The sequence below is a fragment of the Haliotis asinina genome, chromosome 2 (genome assembly GCF_037392515.1).
Source record: "Haliotis asinina isolate JCU_RB_2024 chromosome 2, JCU_Hal_asi_v2, whole genome shotgun sequence".
Lineage (NCBI taxonomy): Eukaryota > Metazoa > Mollusca > Gastropoda > Lepetellida > Haliotidae > Haliotis > Haliotis asinina.
This window is the reverse complement of record NC_090281.1, coordinates 60,001,792-60,022,947: the sequence shown is the minus strand read 5'-3', so window position 1 is coordinate 60,022,947 and position 21,156 is coordinate 60,001,792. Positions and strand designations below refer to the sequence as shown.

The following is a 21,156-nucleotide window of genomic DNA, read 5'->3' as shown; positions in this document are numbered from 1 at the left end:
ACCTTTGATGGCCATGCGACGAAGGTGAGAGAAACAATCAATACAACACCATGAGTTTGGGAGACACGCTGGCGGGCGGTTTGTCGACCGGCAAGAGCGATCCACCGGAAACTGATCTAGACTATTACTCCCAACCAGAGAATTACACCGGCAGTACTCTCCAAACACTGCAAAGGTTCGTCCAAGCCAAGTCGAAAGAAGAAAAGTCCGATGACGATGGTGGAAAGAAAAAGAAGAGGAAGAAAGGTGAATTTTGTCTGTTCCGTCGTTATAGACATCTCCTCCCAAGGGAACTGGACGATTTAGCCGACGAATCCTCGTCATCAGAGGAGGAGGAAGCAAAAGACGTCCTCAAAGTAGGAGAGGGCAAAGATGAGAAGAAGGAAGACAAGAGAGAAGACAAGAAGGAGGAAAAGAAGAAGAAAGATGAGAAGATGGAGGTGAAGACGCAGAGTCGTCCCACCTCAGCCGTGTTGTCTCCTGATCTCGTCAGTGTGACTATCCATGAAGAACCGTCGGCCGAAAAGCTCGCAACATCGTCTCTTTTGCCATCGGGAAAAGGACCTTCTGTGGATGTGTCTAGTCCTAGCGGGACCGCCATGGACAGAGACAGTCCCGACACCATCAACATCACTGGCGACATGAGCCGCGTCAGCGTCGGCAAGAAGAAAAGCGCCATACTCGCTGGACATCGTCCGTCGGCTGTTCTCATGCGGGCCAATGCAAACAAAATGGCGAAGGAAGTCCGAGCGAAGATGGTGAGTTTGATATTTTGCCTTAGAATTTGTTGGTTAGGGCTGCACACCAGTCAGCGATATCTCAGTCATTTCACGCCATACACCATGGTTGTCTGTGGACAGAAACCTATTGGTTAAGATCAGGAGCTATGATGTTGGCGTATAATGACAAAGATAATGAGGCATGTTGTAGATTGGTGACCCGGTGATCAGTGGGCCGACTTTGACCAGTGTATAGCATCTGTTGGTGCCGAAAACGTAGGAATACTAAAGAGGATGTGATTGAAACGTACTGGTCAGCTATTGGGATACGAGATGCTGGGAAAACATCTCCACATGTAGGTTCCAGATGTACATGGTTTGGTTCACTGGTTATTAAATGCTGCACTGAACAGTATTCTATATGGCGATGGTCTGTTAATAATCGAGTCTGGGAAAATCCAGTGATCAGCGTCATGAGCATCGATTTACGCAGTTGGTTCAAGTTGGCATGTGTCAACCAATCTCAGCGAGTTTGGCCGACGTCTTGCGACAAACACAAGTTTCAAGAGAGCAATGCTAAACTCTTCACTGGTCTCTGTAAGTAAGTTATCATGTGTGCCTTGTGATGGACGCTAATGTAGCCCCCTGAGGTATGTCTCGAGTGAGACGTTGTCTGTAGCCCCATTTTTCTCCGAGATAGATGATGCTGTAGCTCTCATGACTCTAACGCCCAGTGACAGAGGTATTAGTATGGTATTAGTATTTTCCAAGATAATCTACTGCAAATACTTAGTGACATCCCCGAAGATGTTTTGATCTTATGCGGTGGAGATTTTAACGCACGGACAGGTACAGATGCAGATTTTGTCGAAGACGATATACTTGAACAAGTTGAAAATCAAAACTTTGCATTCCTAGACTTTATATGTGATAATTTCAACCAAGTGCGTTACTCTGCCGATAAGATAATAAACAACTTTGGAAAATGTTTTCTGGATCTCTGTGCAGTAATTAACATACACATAATGAACGGGCGATGTGGGTCTGACACTAAAGTTGGAGATTTCACTTTCATTGGCAATAACGGCGCAAGCGTCGTCGATTATATTATATCATCTGCACCGTTGTTTGAATATGTATCTGATTTTGAGATAACGTCTCGACCCGAGTCAACGCATCTTCCGCTCACTATGAAGTTACGTACGCTTCATGTGAAATCGTCGCGTACGAAATCTGGTTGTAAGAATACTTATAGATTTGTTTGGGATCATAACAAGCTTGACTCCTTCAGAGAGAACATTCTCTCGGACCCTGTGCAAGATATTTTAGATAAATCTGTGGACAGTGCATTCACATGTATAGACACTAGCGTTAATCTTATAGTAGATGCCATTTGCCTGGCAGCGTCAGATATGAAAAGAAAGTGTAGAAGTACGAGAAATGATCTGAACGAATGGTATGACGATGAATGCAGAAAACTCAAAGCTGAACGCTGTAAATCTTTGAATAGGTTCAGGAAAGATAAAGATAAATGCTCATTGATACAGTATAACCTGTTAAGAAATAAATATAATGCCCTCTGCAAATATAAACGTACTTCATTTTATAACAATAAGCAAAAAATAATAGAAGAAAATATAAATGACTCAAAACGATTTTGGCAGGAACTTAAATCCCTAAATAAGAAAAAGGATTCTTATAATGATATCCAAACCCAGGAATGGTTCCACCACTTTAGAGACCTATTTGCATGTCAAAATACGGGTAGCGAGGAAGACACAAAAAGTAATGAAGGTGGGCCAGAAGACTCTAACCCAACCAGTGACGTTTCAAAAGATATACTTGACTCTCCTATATCGAGACAAGAGATTCTAGAAAGTATCAATAACCTTAAAGTTAACAAATCCCCGGGAATAGATGATGTAATTCCAGAATTCTTTAAACACTCTGCTGATCTTCTTCTACCGTATTTAGAATTGATTTTTAATCTGATATTAGAAAAAGGGACCTTTCCTACAGCCTGGTCGGTTGGGATAATAGTGCCTATACATAAGCAAGGAAATTTAAATAAAGTAGATAACTACAGAGGAATCACATTGCTGAGCATATTCAGTAAAGTGTTCACATCGATTGTTAACCAAAGACTAATTTTTTGGGGTGAATCAATGGACAAAATAAATGAAGCCCAGGCAGGATTTAGAAAGGGTTACACAACAACCGATAACATGTTTATACTACAGAGTGTGATCCAGAGATATTTGAATACACAGAGTGGTAAGCTATATGCAATGTTTGTTGATTTTTCTAAGGCATTTGATTCTGTCCAAAGACATAAACTTTGGTCATTATTTAACATGAATGGACTTAGCCCCAAAATGAGTAAGTTATTAAGTGATATATATCAAAATGTGAAAGCCTGTGTTAGAAACAACACCGAGGTGTCTGCAACATTCGATGTAAACATTGGAGTTAGGCAAGGCTGCGTACTCAGCCCGTTCCTGTTCTCTTTTTTCATAAACGAGCTAGCGGTACAGATTGAGCGAAATTGCCCACATGGTATCCAGTTGCATCCCGATATGTTCTATCTTTTCCTCTTATTATTTGCAGATGACATTGTTCTCATTTCTAGCACTATAAACGGCCTACAGAAGCAGATAAACGAATTAGAAACCTATTGCCAAAATTATTGTCTAAGTGTAAACATGAATAAAACAAAAATAATTGCATTCAAGAAAGGAGGTAAACTATCGAAAAAGGAAATATGGTATTATAAGGGTAATGTCGTAGAAAGAACTACATCATACAAATACCTTGGAGTATATTTTACAAACATTCTGTCATGGTCGACACACACAAAATACGCATCTGTGCAAGCACGTAAGGCTCTAATCGGTATATTAAGAAACCTGAGAGTATTAGGAGATATAAATCTAGCATCCTTTTTTAGAATATTTGACACCAAAATCAGTCCGATTTTACTTTATGGTGCCGAAATTTGGGGCTTGAAATACTCTGATTGTATAGAAAAAGTTCACCTATTTGCTTGTAAAACATTTCTCGGAGTAAAGATGAGCACACCAGACGTTATGGTATATGGAGAATGTGGCAGGTTTCCCCTCCACATATTCCAGCAAACTAGAGTGATCAAATATTGGATAAAGTTATTAAACATGTCATCACACCGTTTACCCAAAAAATGTTATGAAATGATGTTATTGTTGCATGAAAACGGTAAGCAGAACTGGGTATCAGAAGTAAAAAACCTACTCTTCTCAACTGGATTCCATAACCTATGGTATGATCAAAAAGTGTTCGCCCCATCACTGTTTTTAAACACATTCACACAAAGATTAAAAGACATATATCAACAAAAGTGGTTGGGAATTGTTTCATTATCAACAAAGTGTAAGTATTACTCAACACTAAAAACCCACATTTATACTGAAGGTTATCTATCATGTGTAAATGTTAAGAAATTCAGAACAGCATTATCACGTTTTCGTTGCTCATCCCATGATTTATTGATTGAAAAGGGGAGATTTATGAATATAAAAAGAGAAGATAGACTATGTAAATGTTGCACTAACAATGCAATAGAAGACGAATATCATTTCCTTCTTGTCTGTCCAGCATTTGATACACTACGTAGAAAATATATGAAAGAATACTATTTTGTACATCCATCGATTGCCAAATTCTCTTCACTGTTGACGTGTTCAAATGAAAAGGTAATCCAAAATATTGCAATTTTTATTCACAAAGCTATGCTATCCAGACAATTCTTCTAAAATGATATGTATATGGAGTGCGCCCTACAAATGATATAAAGATATGTGTGATATCGAGAAGTGAGTGATTTAGCATGATACTATATTACATTTGCTAAAATGTCATGTATATGATTTGATATGCCATTATATATGATGTACAAGCTGATCTTTGACATATGATATATAGGATATGACGTGAGACGATGATATGATGTATTATGATATGGTATGATACTATTTCCGATGTGAGAACATATATGATACGACATGACATGACATGGTACCATCTGATATCATATGATCTAATATGACGTGATACAGCATTATATGGTATGATATGACTCCATGATATTATACTACTTTATATCATGAGTAGTATGATGTGTGTTTTATACTATAGGCCTGAGGCCTTTCAGTATTGAAATAAATAAACTATTGAAAGACAGAGGTAGAAATCATATCAACAGATTACAGAGGAATCGTTGCATTTGTCTAGGCGATATTGTCTCCCTAGTAACCATAGCCTACCATGTATAGCTGAATCATTGTCTCAGTTGATATGACAAGGGTCCAACTGCGAAGAAATGTGTCCGCTTGCCGGCTACTTTACTGGACTGAACGCCAGAAAATACAACCATGACACCAACACAGTCTTGTAATGGTTAGTCGCTTTAGTTCTACATTTACAAGAAAACAGATTTTAGTCCAGTATGCATGGCGGATGTTTACGGAAATGGAGTGTCGAGTAACCTTCCCTAACACCGCGATCTCCGAGACGCCATGTCATCCCTCCAGCACGTGACCGCTTCAGTGTCCTTGCAATTGAGACAGGAAGTTACTACAGCATTGTCGCAACGGAACTTCTGACCGCTTTCATTCTGAGGACGGACAATCCCATCTGCCTTTCGAACAACGAAATTATCATTACTGTGTAGAATGGAAGCATTATTGTTGCTCTGTACAATGACACAACCAAAACTGTTTCCATTATCCCAGGGCGCGAAGTGTGCCTTTCACATAATAATCGACAAATATCGAAGGATTGTTGACATGTCGGATGATTTAGAGAGGTCAGGTGACATCAATACTACATGGCCAACAGTGAACTGTAGACTTTATTACACCTGACTCATTATCATTGTGATCCCATCATAATGCCACACACCTGCTGACTCTACATCACATCAATTTTTTGTGTGATCCCGTCATAACGCCACACACCTGCTGACACTACCTCCCATCAATGTCTTGTGTGATCCCGTCATAACGCCACATACCTGCTGACACTACCTCACATCAATGTCTTGTGTGATCCCGTCATAACGCCACACACCTGCTGACTCCACCTTAGATTAATGTTTTGTATGATCCCGTCATAACGCCACACACCTGCTGACTCCACCTTACATCAATGTCTTGTGTGATCTCGTCATAACGCCACATACCAGTGAATCTAATCAGGATATTAGGGCTCTTCACACTAAGTGTCTATTAGTGCGCATAGTGTATAAAAATACTCACTTATATGACAAATATCGTAAAATGTATGAATTGTTCAGTGAGAATTGATTGTAGGGTCGATATTGGTTGTTACCAGCAGTAATCGAGACAATGTTCTTGATAACTTTCACAAAATACCCCCGCCATAGGTGCGGGTGGGAGGGGTTAACTCTCTCATAGTTACGGCCACTGTGACCAAATAAACTTTCGAAAACAATTGCAGGAGTTAAATATAGCTGAAAACGTGAGAACATTCAAATCAAAGTTGATCATAACACAGTGCCAAGTATTGATAATACATGAAAAATACGCAATTTACGATCGACCTCCTGGACAGGTAGCGATTCTGTGCTTCCTGAAATAATTACATTATAACCATTTATTACACTAGCCATTTTTCGAAGCCTTCGAGAATTAGGTAACCGGGAAACAGAGGACTGCAAGCCAACGGTGACAAGGCTGCTCCAGAACACTCCTGTTTCAAAGCCGCAGTGGAACATGGCAGCGTGTTCTGTCATATATACAGTCATCATAATACAGGGACACACTTGAATAGATCCATATTGACTCGGCGCATCAAAGAGTACATTGTGGACTGTTAAGTGACTCTGAACTTAATAAGGTCTTGTTGACCGAATCTAGACCATTGTGTGCGGCTCCGACTCGCCATTTAACCTGGTATAGACGCTCATTCTCTTGCCGAAGTGGCCGGTCAATGTTTGTTCTGTGAACGCCGTGAACGCCGGTGTTTCATACGTGGAAACCGAGAGGGTGTCGTGAGTGTTGACTGGCACATGTTGCACTGAGTTGTAGTGTATAAACACCAGCCTGACTTTAGAGTGGACACTACAGATGGCCTGTATATGAACTTTACACAGTGCCAGTATGGTTTAATGCTTTCAGCGGCTGGACGTTATAGTGGACTATACCATAACCTGGTATATGCACTATAAACAGATATGGTTACACGTGCATAAAACTGCGCCGAGATGACGCGGAAAGTGTTGATGTCACGGAGATACGCCGCTGTATAGAGCCATATGCTTGACGGAGTAATGACTGTCGAGGCTTGACATGAAGCAGTGTTCTCAGAATGTGCACGGCATTCTATCACATGACTTGAATGTTTTACATTCGACATCTTATTATCAGCCCCTGGTCCATTCCCTGAATCGCTAAATATCTGCACTGAAGACCCCGCTTCATCAACAGATTATATCCGGCATTCGACGTGGACACATTAGTTTACAACACTCTCACAGACCGGGCAAACACTGACCTTGCCTGGATGAAATGGCCGACACTGCTTCTTACCGGAGTGCTAACTGTCAGCTGTTATAACGCTGTCCACGATGACGTAATTGATGAAGGTTTCACTTTTTTTAGAAAGTGTAAACAGAGTGTTAATTAGGAGACCACTCATATCGGCGCGATGAGTCTGTACTTACCGTCCATCGACAGTTACACCATCATAGAACCGGAACTATTCTTGGACGAGCAGCCAGAAGACTCCGAACCGGAACCGGTTTTTGACTATGAAAAAAAGTCTAGAAATACCCAGTCTATCTCCTCGGAAGAGAAGAAACCGAAATCAGATTGTGAATCGTTCCTAAAACCGGTAGCAGAAACGGAATGCGCTGGAGCAGAGTTCTCTTCCTTGGGTGCAGATCATCAGTATGACCTTAACCTTAAAACTTCGGTTTCTGAAAAGGAAGAATGTTCGTCTTCTGCAAATAAATTACCTCCCTTGCCCACTACGAACTGGGTCAGATTGAATGACGTTGTTCATAACGACAAACAACACCGAGTTCGTGACGGTCGTCGACGTATACGTCACTGTAGATCGATGCATGACGTTGTCACCGTAGTCACCAGCCGGCGGGACATGTATGGCGGCGTGTCTGGAGACTACAGGGCTCTCAGACATGTGCCAGGGGAGGTAAATAATTTCGAGAGAACGTCTAGGTACGATTAGGTAATTCATCAATGGAGTGAATGATTCCATTATATTCCATGGTTGGGAATGTTTTGGGGGAGTTTTTTTAACAGGGACTTCACAACCAAACCGATATTATGCTACTATTGTCGAATCGGTAATTTGTTGTAGAGTCATATTGTTTTCATTTTTTCGGTGCCTTAACCTTTGACAGAATGAATCTCTTTGCCCATTCCGCCGTGCCCAGATACCCAATCTTTACATGGATGATGTTGATTCCGTGCCGATTTCACTGTTGTCAAATATGTACATGTTGTAGCTACAGTGTGACCAACTTGCATATTCCTGTTGCAGATGAGAGACAAGTTTATCAAGGCGGTGAAGATGATGATAATTCTGCGCAACATAGCTTCCATGGTGTCACAGAAGTAAGTGTGGAACTGGAAGGTAGGATACATTTAGAGGAAGACACCGAGCTATACTTACAGACTGAAAGAACTATAAACCACGTGACTTGAACACGTCCCTGCCTGCACACGTCACCATTGACTAACGGGATCGGGTGGCTACGGGTGGATGATGTTGTAGAATCCACACTACGTATACGTATCACTGGATTATGCGGTTCAGAAATAACACACCACAGCCATATAGCTGGAATATTGCTGAGTGCGACAGTAAAATGCAAATAAACATCCATTAACACTAACTAGAGTGCAGATCCCTATGAATGAAGTCTGCAGTACATTATAACATGAACGTTATGTAAAATGACTTTCTGTTGACTGAAGTACTAAAATGTTAAACGCCGCCATTGAAAACCAGATAGAGAAGATAATGTAAGCCAGCAGACAATGAAACTGATGTTTCAACGACTTTATACAGATGTTGCGTGTCAAACATCTGTGTGAGCTTGAGCACCACTCTCTGTCAGAAGACTGACTTTGGGCAAGCGACGGCTCTTTCCTTGAGGTGATTATTTCGAACAGGGATGTATATGCAATAGTTCACTGATGGGGGTGCAGGAGTTCAGCATGACCAGCGTTCAGTGTCTGTCTGTATATATGTGTGAACGTATGTCTGTATGTATGTACGTGTGTATGTCCAGGGCTGGGCAGGGAGGACACCCCCAGACGTTTGCCGACATGGCTGGCGAGAGTGACGAGAGCAACATGAAGAACTCCGGCTTGTCCTTCGACCCATCCTACTTCAAGGCCAGGAAGGAGGTATACATGTTCCATTACATTTTCAATTCATATGAAAGCTGTCTTGGAAGTTAGCTCTTTATAATGGATCATGTGTACAATGTGTTTACAAAAGTCCGTACAACCTTCTGTATTCCAAAAAAAAATGGAATTCAACAAGATATCAACGTTGTTGAAATCCTTTTGGAATAGTGAGTGAGTTGGGTTTTTACGCCGCTTTTAGCAATATTCCAGCAATATCACACCGGGGGACACCAAAAATGGGCTTCACACATTGTGCTTATGTGGGGAATCGAACGCAAGTCTTCGGCGTTATGAGCGAACGCTTTAGTCACAAGGCTACCCACCCTGCCCAAACCCCCCTCCCTTTGAATAAAGTGCTCATGTTTATGCATGGTAATTAACGAACACGAGCAATTGAATCACAGGTACAAAAACTGCACTTTCAATATACGTATTATCAATTCGTAGGACTGACAACTTTGTAAGTATGAAAACCTGAGTGACTGACGACGTCCTGTATTTCAGATCTCCATCAGCAGCGAGGTGAAGCACATCCTCAGTCTCCCGTCAGATGAACGTTCCCCGGACCAGGTTCAGACGGTTAGTGTACACCCACAGACCCAGCCCCAGAGTCAGTCCCTCACCACCCACATCCACAAGACCAGCAACAACAGTCACACCCACATTTACACGTCCAGAGCTAATCCCATCCCTCGTCTACATCTAGTCTCACACCCACACCCACACCCACACCCACACCCACACCCACACCCTTATTCAACCCCAGCCCCCAGTTTCTGTCCGTTTCCTGTACCATGAATGGTAGTCACATCCTGCCCAGACATGAGAATGTTCAGTGATGTTGATGTTAATGTTGATGTTGATGTTGATGTTGATGTTGTTGATGTTGATGTTGATGTTGATGTTGACGTTGTTTAACGCAGGCGATGTTCGGGCTCCAGAGTCTTCGGTCTTTCGCGGAATACCCTCTCCACATGCAGGAGAAACTGGCAAAGGTGGCGTGGTATGAAGTGTGAGTATACCATCCTGCCTCACAGGGCGATATTTGTGTGGCTATCCACACACTACTTATTAAGCATCGTTATAAGCACATGTGGACTTATGTAACTAGCAAGGTTTACAGGGCTCGACCCAGACAGGAGTCAGTGGACAATATTCCATACGCATGCTTCAGGGCACGTCATTAGGACGTTTGCTTAGGGAAAGAGCCGCTCATGGTGAACGGAGCCTCACGACATTAGACAGGACCCTGTTAATGTGCCATCACCAAAACTCGTGTGTATTCCTGTTCCAGAGTTTACACTCACGTCCTCTACCGTTTAAACGGCAGCACATCAAATGATGCCATGTCTATGTATGATCAATGGTACTAGCAGCTGGACTAGTATAACGTGACTATTACTGACTCAGTTACATAATGCAAAGACGTCGAGTGTGTAATATATGTCAAAGTACGCCAATTTTACAATGTGTCCTGTTAAGAGTATCCTCAAAATTTCAGAATCCCACCGAAGAGAATCATAATCCGCCAAGGTCACTACGCTGAAAACTTCTACTTCATATTATCCGGCCAAGGTAAGGCTCACTATCTATACTATTATCCTCGCAACTTATTTCAATGCATACACACATACACGTGTCTGCATGTGCTTTAACCTTTGTCGCTTCAACTTTGTTGCGATACAGCAAATAAAACAAAGATTACAACAGTGAATACAGCCGAGAATACAACTGAGGGTTAGTGGTTAGTCAGGCGTTGATCCATTATTTAAGTGAGTGAGATTTCGGGCTCATAGTGTTTTACTGTATTTCCAGTGAGTACGTTGGGCACCGTCATGTCGTGACGGTACATGCGCACATTGATGAGATGGTCTTGCTAATTTATCTTCCATGAACGGTTACTTTCTTATTTCTTATACGGTAGATATATTCTCGATATGTAATTAGTGGAGGTGAAAACGTTATCGCATTCCATGGCGTCTGCGAGCGTACGCGCGAGTGTGCACATTTACAAGTGTTTGTGGCGAATACAGATTTTATAGGGCAAGTCCTCTAGGTTTTACCTCTCGGACAAATAACACTGCTTCAAAGTGGAACAGCGATTGTAACAGGAAGGACAGATGGACGTCTCAGGTTTACCCCAGCCAGGGCTCGAACCCCTATCTTCCGCTGACTAGGCTGCCACAGAGGCAGTCCCGATCGCGATAAGCCTTCAACAATACCGCTTAAACGAGAGTGGCACCACAACGCGTGACATGGTTGTGTCTGTAACAGTGAAAGTCTGTATCAGTCTGGTCATTTCAAGTTGTCGAGTGTTGGGCGACCTTTCACATGAAGCACAACAGAGCTGAGTTATGGGATACCTGTCGTTGTCGCCATTGTTCCATATATACAGATATATGATACATCAACACACTTAGGAATCGTTGTTATTTATTTACGGGTAATATTTACTTTGCTAGGCAGAGCTCGATTTTTTCAAGTGCATCTATCCCAATAAATAAATTTAAATGTGATAAACTGACGAGAAAGTCTTGCCTGACATATACACATCCATAACTGCTGACATGAAGACAAACTTACTGCTTTATTTTATCTTCACGTAATATACTTTAATTGCATTGGTCAATGACGCTTTAACAAGATGACGTGTCACCCCTCCCGCCGAGAAGCTGTATCGCTAACAATCGTATGACGTCATGATGTGGCATATGAATGGCACGGAGGTCCAAAGCAGTTCGATTTAAATAGATGTTTTTGAATTAATTATGTACACATACATTTTACCGACTTTTTCCATTTTATTTAATCTATTTTATACATTGGATCGTTTGAACATTCAACGTAAAAACATAACAATTTTTACAGCAGTTTTAAGCGTGTCAGAATATGTTTTACTGATTTGAAAAAGCCAGTCGAGAGGCAGACGCCATGTTGTTTATATGACATATGGTTGATCTTCAAAATAAAACATAATATGATATTTAGTACAGTTAACATGGCAGTATGAATAATACTTTGTAAACATCTTCCGTGGGTCTCATCTCTTGACACTGCTATAAAGAGGCGTACATCAGACCGTATAACCCCAAAGAGAAGAATACAACTTATTAATACCGTTGATATGAACAATGATATCAAGCCGATGACCCACCAACCTAAATCACGACCCTAATATGGTGGTTCAAAGGACGAAATAGCACTACCAAAATAAAGAGTCACAATAAACTGATATATCCACATCCAACGTGCTTAAACAGGATGTCAGTGAGGATGCATCCCAGCACAAGTACAAGACAATGGATATGGATGTGAATGTAGATTATGATATACACCTGCTTTGGTTTGGATGTCTGTAAAGAACTGAAGCAGGCAATCCTGTCATCATCAGCATGACCATTCATTTACACAATGGAGGTACGATGACATGTGACAAGATACGATGACATTTGACAACCAAGTCAGCCAGCCTGACCACTCTTACGACACGTGTTGGTAAAGACCATTTCTTACCCGGATCTTCACAGGCCACAACTTTTGAGGTGTTTCTGTTTCAGCCGTCGTGACCATCCTCATCCGGGACCCGAAGACCGGGAGTTCAGTTGTCCGCACGGCCACTATCATGAGGAAAGGGATGAGCTTCGGGGTACGTAGTCACTATGACGTCACCACCATTGTCGGTGACGTCACATTAATCACACCGTCGGCCCCTGGGAAATATTCAGATGTATGTTCTCGTGGTAATATGGAATAGTAAAATCTCCGCCATGTGGTACCGTGAGGTGCCTGGATGTCGAAGGCACGAGACACACCTAACATTTTGTGATGTTTTCAACACCAGGAACTGGCCCTACTTCATCGCTCACGACGCACAGCTACTGTGACGTCACAGGACACTGTCCAGCTACTTACCATTGGACGAGAGGATTTCTTTGAGATATTCATGGCAGGGTCAGGGCCCGATGATATCCCCGACCATATCAAGTTTGTCAGGTGAGGGGCCATATATACAGTAACATTTCACATCACCGTGATTTGGTTGCTGCACCTTGATGTGTACACTATATGAGTATGCAGGTGCATGTATGTACGTCTCCAAAATATTCCGTACTGTTTGAAGGTACTGTTTACACATGAACTTTTTTACTGTAAAACAAATTCATATTGTTGAAAAGATTATTCTCATGCATTCAATACTTCATGAACCTCAATGAAAAATGGCAAATTCTTAGCAAAGTTTTACACCAAAAACGCAGCTGTTAACATGCTAGGCATGTGCACATGCTTTTCAGCAATTTGATGCATGATCCTCGTGAAATTCACACCCGTGAAGGTCCGGGGTAGAATGGGCCTTCAGCAACCCATGCTTGCCATAAAAGGTGACTCTGCTTGTCGTAAGAGGCGACTAACGGGATCGGGTGGTCTGGCTCGCTGACTTGGTTGACACATGTCATCGGTTCCCAATTGCGCAGATCAATGCTCATGCTGTTGATCACTGGATTGTCTGGTCTGGACTTGATTATTTACAGATCGCCTCCATATAGCTGGAATATTACTGAGTACGGCGCAAATTTAAACTCACTCACTCACTCGTTGATTTCATTTATGGTGTCCTGCATAAGGTTTGCAGTTGATTTCCAAGTTAGTTGAGAAATTCATTTTCAATGTAAGCATATATAATACCTAACATATAGTTAGCCCTTTGTCTGAGTTGAAAGATATGGTGGGTATAGTTGTGGGGGGCCATATCAAACGGCTTTCTTGCGATCTTCCCAAATCATTTATCGGGACTCTAGATTTCAAAGATTGTGTAACTACTGGCTGGTTTAGTGAATATTAGTAGACGTTATAAAACAAGGTACTACCACGCCAATGGGTCTCAAGAGCTAATGTACACGTTACAAGGGAGATAACCCAACCGGCTAATTTTTCGACCGACATTTCTTACTCGTTTGATGAAACAGAAATAGCGCATGGAACATGAAGTCCAAAGGTATGGGGCAGATTCTCCACAGGGATATTTTTTCGGGGTGGGGGGAGATCCGCCCCTGCTGTCAAACACTCTGAGCTAATGATAACTTTTGTAGTGCCAGGGCCCATGCTCCGCACATCCACTTACGACGCCTTGGTCGACTGGGCAACCGACATGTCGTACCTGACGCGGTGAATGATGTGTTGTTGGTTGAGTTGTTCTGTATCCATGTTGTTCTTCTGCAGTCAGTGTGAGTTCATGAAGGACTGGCCTATAGAAAAGCTGCTAGAGAGACCAGAGATGTGCCTCATCCACTTCTTCAAGTAAGTTCTCAGAACCTCTTATCTTATCGATAGTGTATCATTCGTTCATCTAAGTCCGACACGTTACATCCTAGGCCATCCGTTAACAATCAGGTGATTTGGAGGTATATATATATATATATATATGTGTGTGTGTGTGTGTGTGTGTGTGTGTGTGTGTGTGTGTGTGTGTGTGTGCCTCATATTTTCATCAGGTATTTCAGATGTTCTGAAATGTGCCCCATTAAATCTGTCATCTGTCGTGTTCATATGCAGGGCATAACCATTTTTGACAAACAAGAAATAGCTATCGGTGGGATGTAGGTGATACAGGGTTACATGGTTTCAGCATGGCAACGTTTTGATAACTGTTGTAATTGTTTGATTTGCTCCAGTTTTCTGCTGTTTACAAATTCATATCCAGCTCTATATTTAGTTTTAGATGACGATGTTGTGTGATAGTGCTTCATACATATTTACAGAATGTACGGAATGACTTTAAGAAAATCGGAAACATGAGACAATCAAAGTGGAATCTAACAAATACATCACAGGCCATGTTTACTTGATTTACAAAGCAGTGGTTTCAGATAAACTATTCTAGGACAGTGTGGGGATATGGTGAACCGGTTCAGGAAAGAACGGTTTTACTGACATATAAGAATTTATGGCGCGAGTCAAAACCAATGAAAGCTCTGTGGCTCTATGTTGTACGTGACTGTTCTTTCAACAGACGGAACGTGGTCATCGTCAAGGACAGTCGCGTGTCAGACTGGTTGTATGTCGTCAAGTCGGTGAGTGACTGTGCGCGCAACAGAATTTCAAACCGAAGACTTAGTATGTTTTACGTCACATGATGATCATATTCCAATTATTAGTTACAAAAAAATGTTGTGCAATACTATTGATCGTCGAAATGCGTGAAACATGAACTTTTGAGAATACAGTGGAAGCTGTCTTAACCGGCAGTCACTGGGACTAAAGAAACAATCCGGTTTAGACAATGAACCGGATTATGGAGCTGATGTTAAATGTAGTAGTCACGGATGGGACTGAGACTTTATGCCAGTGTGGACAGCTTGCCGGATTGGACAGATACCGGTTTTGACTGCGTCCACTGTAGTACAATACTGCTGCTTGTGTGACATTAACTTTACCCGTAGTGGTCAGGGCCTCCTTTCACAAAGCACTAAAGTAACCTATATATGTAGCAGGTGTACTCATTAACTCGCCCGTTGTTGCTTGTTGCAGGGATCTTGTCAGGTGCTGAAGAGTCTCCGGGGGGTCACCCCTCGACTCGGAATCCCCAAGAAGGAGTTAGAGAGCAGCGATGGGGTGAAGCTCCCCAATCTGGCCACAGGGGAGCAGAGTGAGTGAGCCGGGATTCAGAATTAACAGGACGCACTCGCGAACTCACCGATACAAGCAACAGTTGGGAGAAATTACTTTTTGCGACACGTGAATTACATGGACAAAGTTTAAACAACTTATGCATGTTAACCATTGTCGCACACAAACTCAACCGCATGACGTTTTCAACACAATTAATGTTTTATGAACTATTCTTTCACCAAGGTATGGAAGTGTATACGTGCTATAATCTAAACTATTTTTACCATCAATGTTTATGTACGATTATAGATTATGCAAATATATAAAAGCATTTGTTAAATGAATTTACATCACTTTTTTCGCTTTTTGTTTGTGTTGTTCTGATACTAATTCAATGAAAACACGTTTGAAAGTCAACATTTCGACATTTATGAAGTCAGTATCATCTACATAGATGTTACAATATCTTACACTGTGGCACAAATACGGCTCTTGTCATGGTTTACTTTACAATGAAAATAGTTGTACTGCCATGCAGTATATATGGTATGGGCATGTACTGAAAAAGGAGAGAAAAAATCTTCGCACCACTGATAAGCTGGAAGATTACGAACTCGAGGCGATTTTATTTGGTTTGGGTTAAAGCATGATGTCACGACGGGAATTACTGCTATCGAAACGTGTACATTGTATTTCTTGTTCAGGCCTGATTTACATATCGCTGTCATTTAGCTGTATTATTGCTTTATGGGATGTTTTTAACAAACAAGACCCGTGTGTGCGACACTGTTGAATCTGAATGCGCGTTTCTTCGCTGCAGGGGCTAGGGTAGACACTGGTCTCAAGAAGAGGAAGAGGGCGTTGCCGCAGCTAATGCCACAAGCTGACGCACAAGATGCTACCTCACAGGTAACCTACAACTAGGCGATGTACAGCGATACATTCAGTTAAAGCTTTTGTACAGTGCAACCCCATTAATCCGGAATAGACCCAGGATATTATATCTCCATTATATTTTGATAAATATTGATTTTTATAAACATGTTGCAATGTAAGTCAAAACATATCCCAAATTAGACAATGATCGTACTTCTTTTTTGACGTGTGTTACCAGGGCAATAAGGAGAACACAGCACACCCTGGTCAGGGGAGGTTCTCCAAGTTCAAGTACATGCAGCGACCAGACACCAAGAAGGCGCACTTTGTGAGTAGACATTCAGACTCGGGGTGAGTCAGTGGGCCATGTCTCGAAAAATGTGGATGGGGGACATTAGTTCAGTTAAATCTGTGAGTCTGGTTAATGTGGGGAGAAATCCTGAAGTTATGCAGGTCTCAAACCTGTTGCAGTTTGGTGAAACCACGAGCACGAATATGGTGCTGACACCAGCGTGACATAAGGAAACAAACTGGAATTAGAGGCCATGGACATAGGATCCTGCAGTGCATAAGGGACACAACTCTGCAAAGTAAATAGACAACATGACTGCCGAGTTCCCATCAAGAATAACTTAACTAACGAGAAAGCAGATTGGAATTAGATTGGATGACAAGATGATAACTCATGGGTTGATGGGAAGATGGTGATTTAAAACATCAAACCTCCGGGTTCTATTCCCCACATGTGCGAAGTGAAAAAAACATTTGATACCTTTCCTCTCTGACTCTTGTTCTTTCAGTCCGTCACAGAGAGAAGAAAACAGTATGAGATCCCCAAGAAGAACATCCCTCCTCCTCCCCCACCTGTGGAGGTGAAGGACATGAACACTGGACCAGTCTTCGTTCAGGTGGAGCATCTCAAACCCAGAGATTCCTTTGTAAGTTGCGAACTCGTTGTTTCTCTGCTCCCAACTTCTAGTTCAATACAAAACGTCCACTTGCACTAATATGACGTTATATGTATATGATATACTCTTAAGTCGCATTAATTTGCTTTAATGAGCTTTGGAGAAAGTAGAACCGACAGGGGTTCAGTGCCGAATCTGGGGTGCAATACTGTATTTGAGCACCTTAACCATATTGCACGCCACTATTAGTATCCTGGGTTTACATGGGTTTATAATTTACTAAAAAGACTTGGCCTGTAGTTGAGACAAGATTGAAGACATGTGCAAGACCTATGCAAAACAGCCTGATAGTTAGGTACTGATGCAGATATGGTTCACGTGTGTAACACTTCTGAGGAGTTGTAGATGAGGTTATTATTCAATAAATGCATTTTCTATCATCAGGGTCTTACAACCATTAAGTTTGATGACGACATCGAGAGGCCATCTACGTCAGTCAGCCTGGTTAGTAGACAGTAGCGAGTGAGTTGTGTTTATTGCCGCATGGTCAATATTTAAGTTATATCCAGGTATGCCAGCTTGATAAAGAGAACATGCCTAGTGCATACCATAGACGTGTACAAGTTTAGAAGCACCACGAATCCGGGCATCAGGCTAAACAGAGACTCATTATATGACGGGGCAGTGGGGTAGCCTTGTGGTTAAAGCGCTCGCCCGCCACGCCGAAGACCCGGGTTCAATTCCCCACGTGGGTACAATGTGTGAAGCCAGTTTCTAGTGTCCCCCATCGTCGTGTTGCTGGAACAAAAGGCGGCGGAAAACTAAACTTACTCATTATAGGACAAATGTAGGATCTATTTCCACCACACATGTACTTCAAAATATAATGCGTTTTCTGGATAACAACTTCGTTTTTGTCCATGATACGACGTTTCAGAGCTAATTCATGCTCCTTCACCACCTTGAACTTTGACATCGCTTTCTGATAACTACTATCATGCGTATTGTTTCATCAAAAAGGACTTTCGTTTTATCACCCTAGAACTCCTACTTAATTCAGTGAGTTCCTCGTCTACGAATGCTTTAATTTCGCTGACTATGACTGAATCAACTCTGTGTAGGTGAGCCGGGGCGCCGAGTGCATCATGCTGTCGAAGGAGTTTTTCGCAAAACACGCCAACGAGTTGGTGAAGAAGACGGTGCGGCAGCAGCTGAGGCCGTACCCAGCCGAGGAGACGTTCCAGGAGAACCTGCAGACAAAGGTGGACTGGGAACTGTACAAACACGTCATGATAGAAGACATCACCTCGTCCTGGTGACGATATCAACAGCATTGTGACGTCATAGGCGATGTCAGTTGTTGCCAGTGATGCGCATCCAGTCTCATTCCATTTTTACAGACAGCCCTGTGACATTTCCGCACTAAGACGTCATACACTGCCATTCTCTATGAGTTGACAGTCACATATGACGTCAGATGTGATGGTGCTGATATTTGTTAGATTGTTATCAAAGCAGAGAAATATTTTGAGGATAGCATTTATGCCCCAGAGGTCATGAGATTGAGCTGCTGAAGCTACTGCCATACACGCACATCCTCTAAATATGTCCTTCCAGATGCCATACGAAGACATCTGCATGGGGCCCAGTATTACTGGGTTGTACCCATTCGTAATTGCTCGTGTCATTCCACGGAAAGAGACGAGGAGTTACGAATGGGTTGTAACTGCAATCCTACATTCACAATGATTCCGTTATAGTCGCCAGTAATAGGACTTACGTCTCTGTAGATTTGTTTTTGTGTCCGATCCATTTCGGTTAGTGTTGTACATGAGTTTCCTCTGGTTCGTTATTTTTGTTTCATCTTTTTATTATGACACCTGTTACCTGAATCCAAATTTACTTAATGTTTTCATTTTGTTTTAATTTTCATACCTTTAGTATAGGTCTGTTTTATGTTGATTGGTGTTTCCTTGCCTTCTTGCGTAGTGGTTGTGTCCCGTATGTGTGACAAGCTTCATCACAAGTGACGTCATGTGGGGTTTGTTTATTTTCATTTCTGAATCTATTTGTTCTGTGTTTGTATGTTTATCGTCAGTTTTGCTTTTAAGCATACTCTGTTGTCAATACCTACAGGTGTGAAATGATTTATGCACGACACGTATCTGTATGACATGGTTAGTTAGTTTCAGATTAAAGCATCATCATCTACATGTTGTTACGATTACATCTAATCATATGTTATAACACGAACATAGATATAAATATGTCTGTTGCATACTGAGGTTCACTCGATCTCTGTTCAGTCATTACAATTGTTATGTGTTCTTTTAGTATTTTTACAATAAAATGGAAAATATCAATAAAACTTTTGCCGATATGAATTTATGTTCATTATAGTTTTAATCAGCAGCGAGCAGTTGGTGTTTGAAGCCTTAAAAATATCGACCGAGTGTCAGGTACTTTGGCTGTAAATACTCGAGTCTGAACTAGACAACTCATTGATTGACATCAGGAGCCGAAGTTTGTACCCATCTTGAAGCAGCAGGAATCTATTCCCACTCGGCAAGAAGCAGCCTTACTACATCTTGCATACATGTACAAACTCACTTTCCAATTGTCTACAAATGTAACAAAGCTGCATAAATTGTCCATGTCTCTTTTTTCCCTTATTCGTGCAATCGTTCGTAAAATCTTCTTGACGACTTTAGTAAAGTGACGTAAAGCCAACTAAACTCAACTAAATTTAGTGTAGGCTTCGCACTTGTAAGTTTATGAATACAGACTATATTTCACTAACCGACTGGAATAATGCCGATGGGACGTAAAGACCAAATCAACTCTCGAAGGCACTATAACAGCATAATCATCGGGTAATACATGAATATAGATTGGTTGGTACTTGTTTATGGCAGGTCTGGTATTTATCACCTGCATTTGACACAGGAGTGTGAATCTCATTCGTTGGGAGGTTGCTGTGAATTGTTCAAGCGTTTTCGAAAGCTTAGCGTTGAAGTTGCTTGGCAGCTAGACGGGGATTTGTGACAAGTTGTTTCCTCTGTGAGGTGATTGTCCTGGTTGATTCTGGGCTAGTGTGAGACATAACCAGTGTTAGACACCTCTTTACAATACAAGCTCATGACCTAAACTATATATTCAACAATGAGAATAAGGACGTGTTCCTGGACCTTGTTTGAAAACCCTGATCGACCTTGTTCTTTCCGTGTCGACCAAGGTTGACCTCAGTTGACCAATGACAGCACGTGGTCACCAAGTGTCATGGGATCAGCAACGACTGAGTGATGTCATCATTAAAGCTAAAGATATGTTGTTTCATTGGCTCAATGATGCACACGCAATATAATAATTATTGACTGGTTATTGAGAATATATTGTGGCATGTATCTCCGTTTCATGTTCAGACTGCTATGATGAACCTCCTTACCTGCATTAATTAGAACAGGTAAAGCGATATGTCTAAAAATGTAATTATAGCAACACACGCGCATGGGTAATGCCTTCCCTCTCGCCACAACGCCATATTAAGGTTGTATTTTGTGCTTATTATTTTGTATAGTGCCAAAGGTTTACGCTTGACCAAACGGGTTTAAT

At 41.7% G+C, this 21,156-nt stretch overlaps 2 protein-coding genes across 2 annotated transcripts; both read left to right on the top strand.

Annotated features, from left to right (window-relative positions):
* On the top strand, positions 1-19,928 carry LOC137272743 (cyclic nucleotide-binding domain-containing protein 2-like). The gene is made up of 16 exons (XM_067805127.1): positions 1-758; positions 8,280-8,353; positions 9,034-9,151; positions 9,659-9,733; positions 10,078-10,166; positions 10,656-10,729; positions 12,712-12,800; positions 12,996-13,147; positions 14,372-14,449; positions 15,162-15,222; positions 15,680-15,797; positions 16,581-16,669; positions 16,875-16,964; positions 17,437-17,574; positions 17,989-18,048; positions 18,666-19,928. Exons 1-16 carry the CDS (start codon positions 51-53, stop codon positions 18,861-18,863), a joined length of 2,211 nt encoding a protein of 736 aa, XP_067661228.1. The 5' UTR covers positions 1-50; the 3' UTR covers positions 18,864-19,928.
* Positions 3,095-4,895, top strand: LOC137274534 (uncharacterized). Its single transcript, XM_067807775.1, has 2 exons — positions 3,095-4,447; positions 4,890-4,895. Exons 1-2 carry the CDS (start codon positions 3,095-3,097, stop codon positions 4,893-4,895), a joined length of 1,359 nt encoding a protein of 452 aa, XP_067663876.1.
* Positions 19,929-21,156: the final 1,228 nt, after the last annotated feature.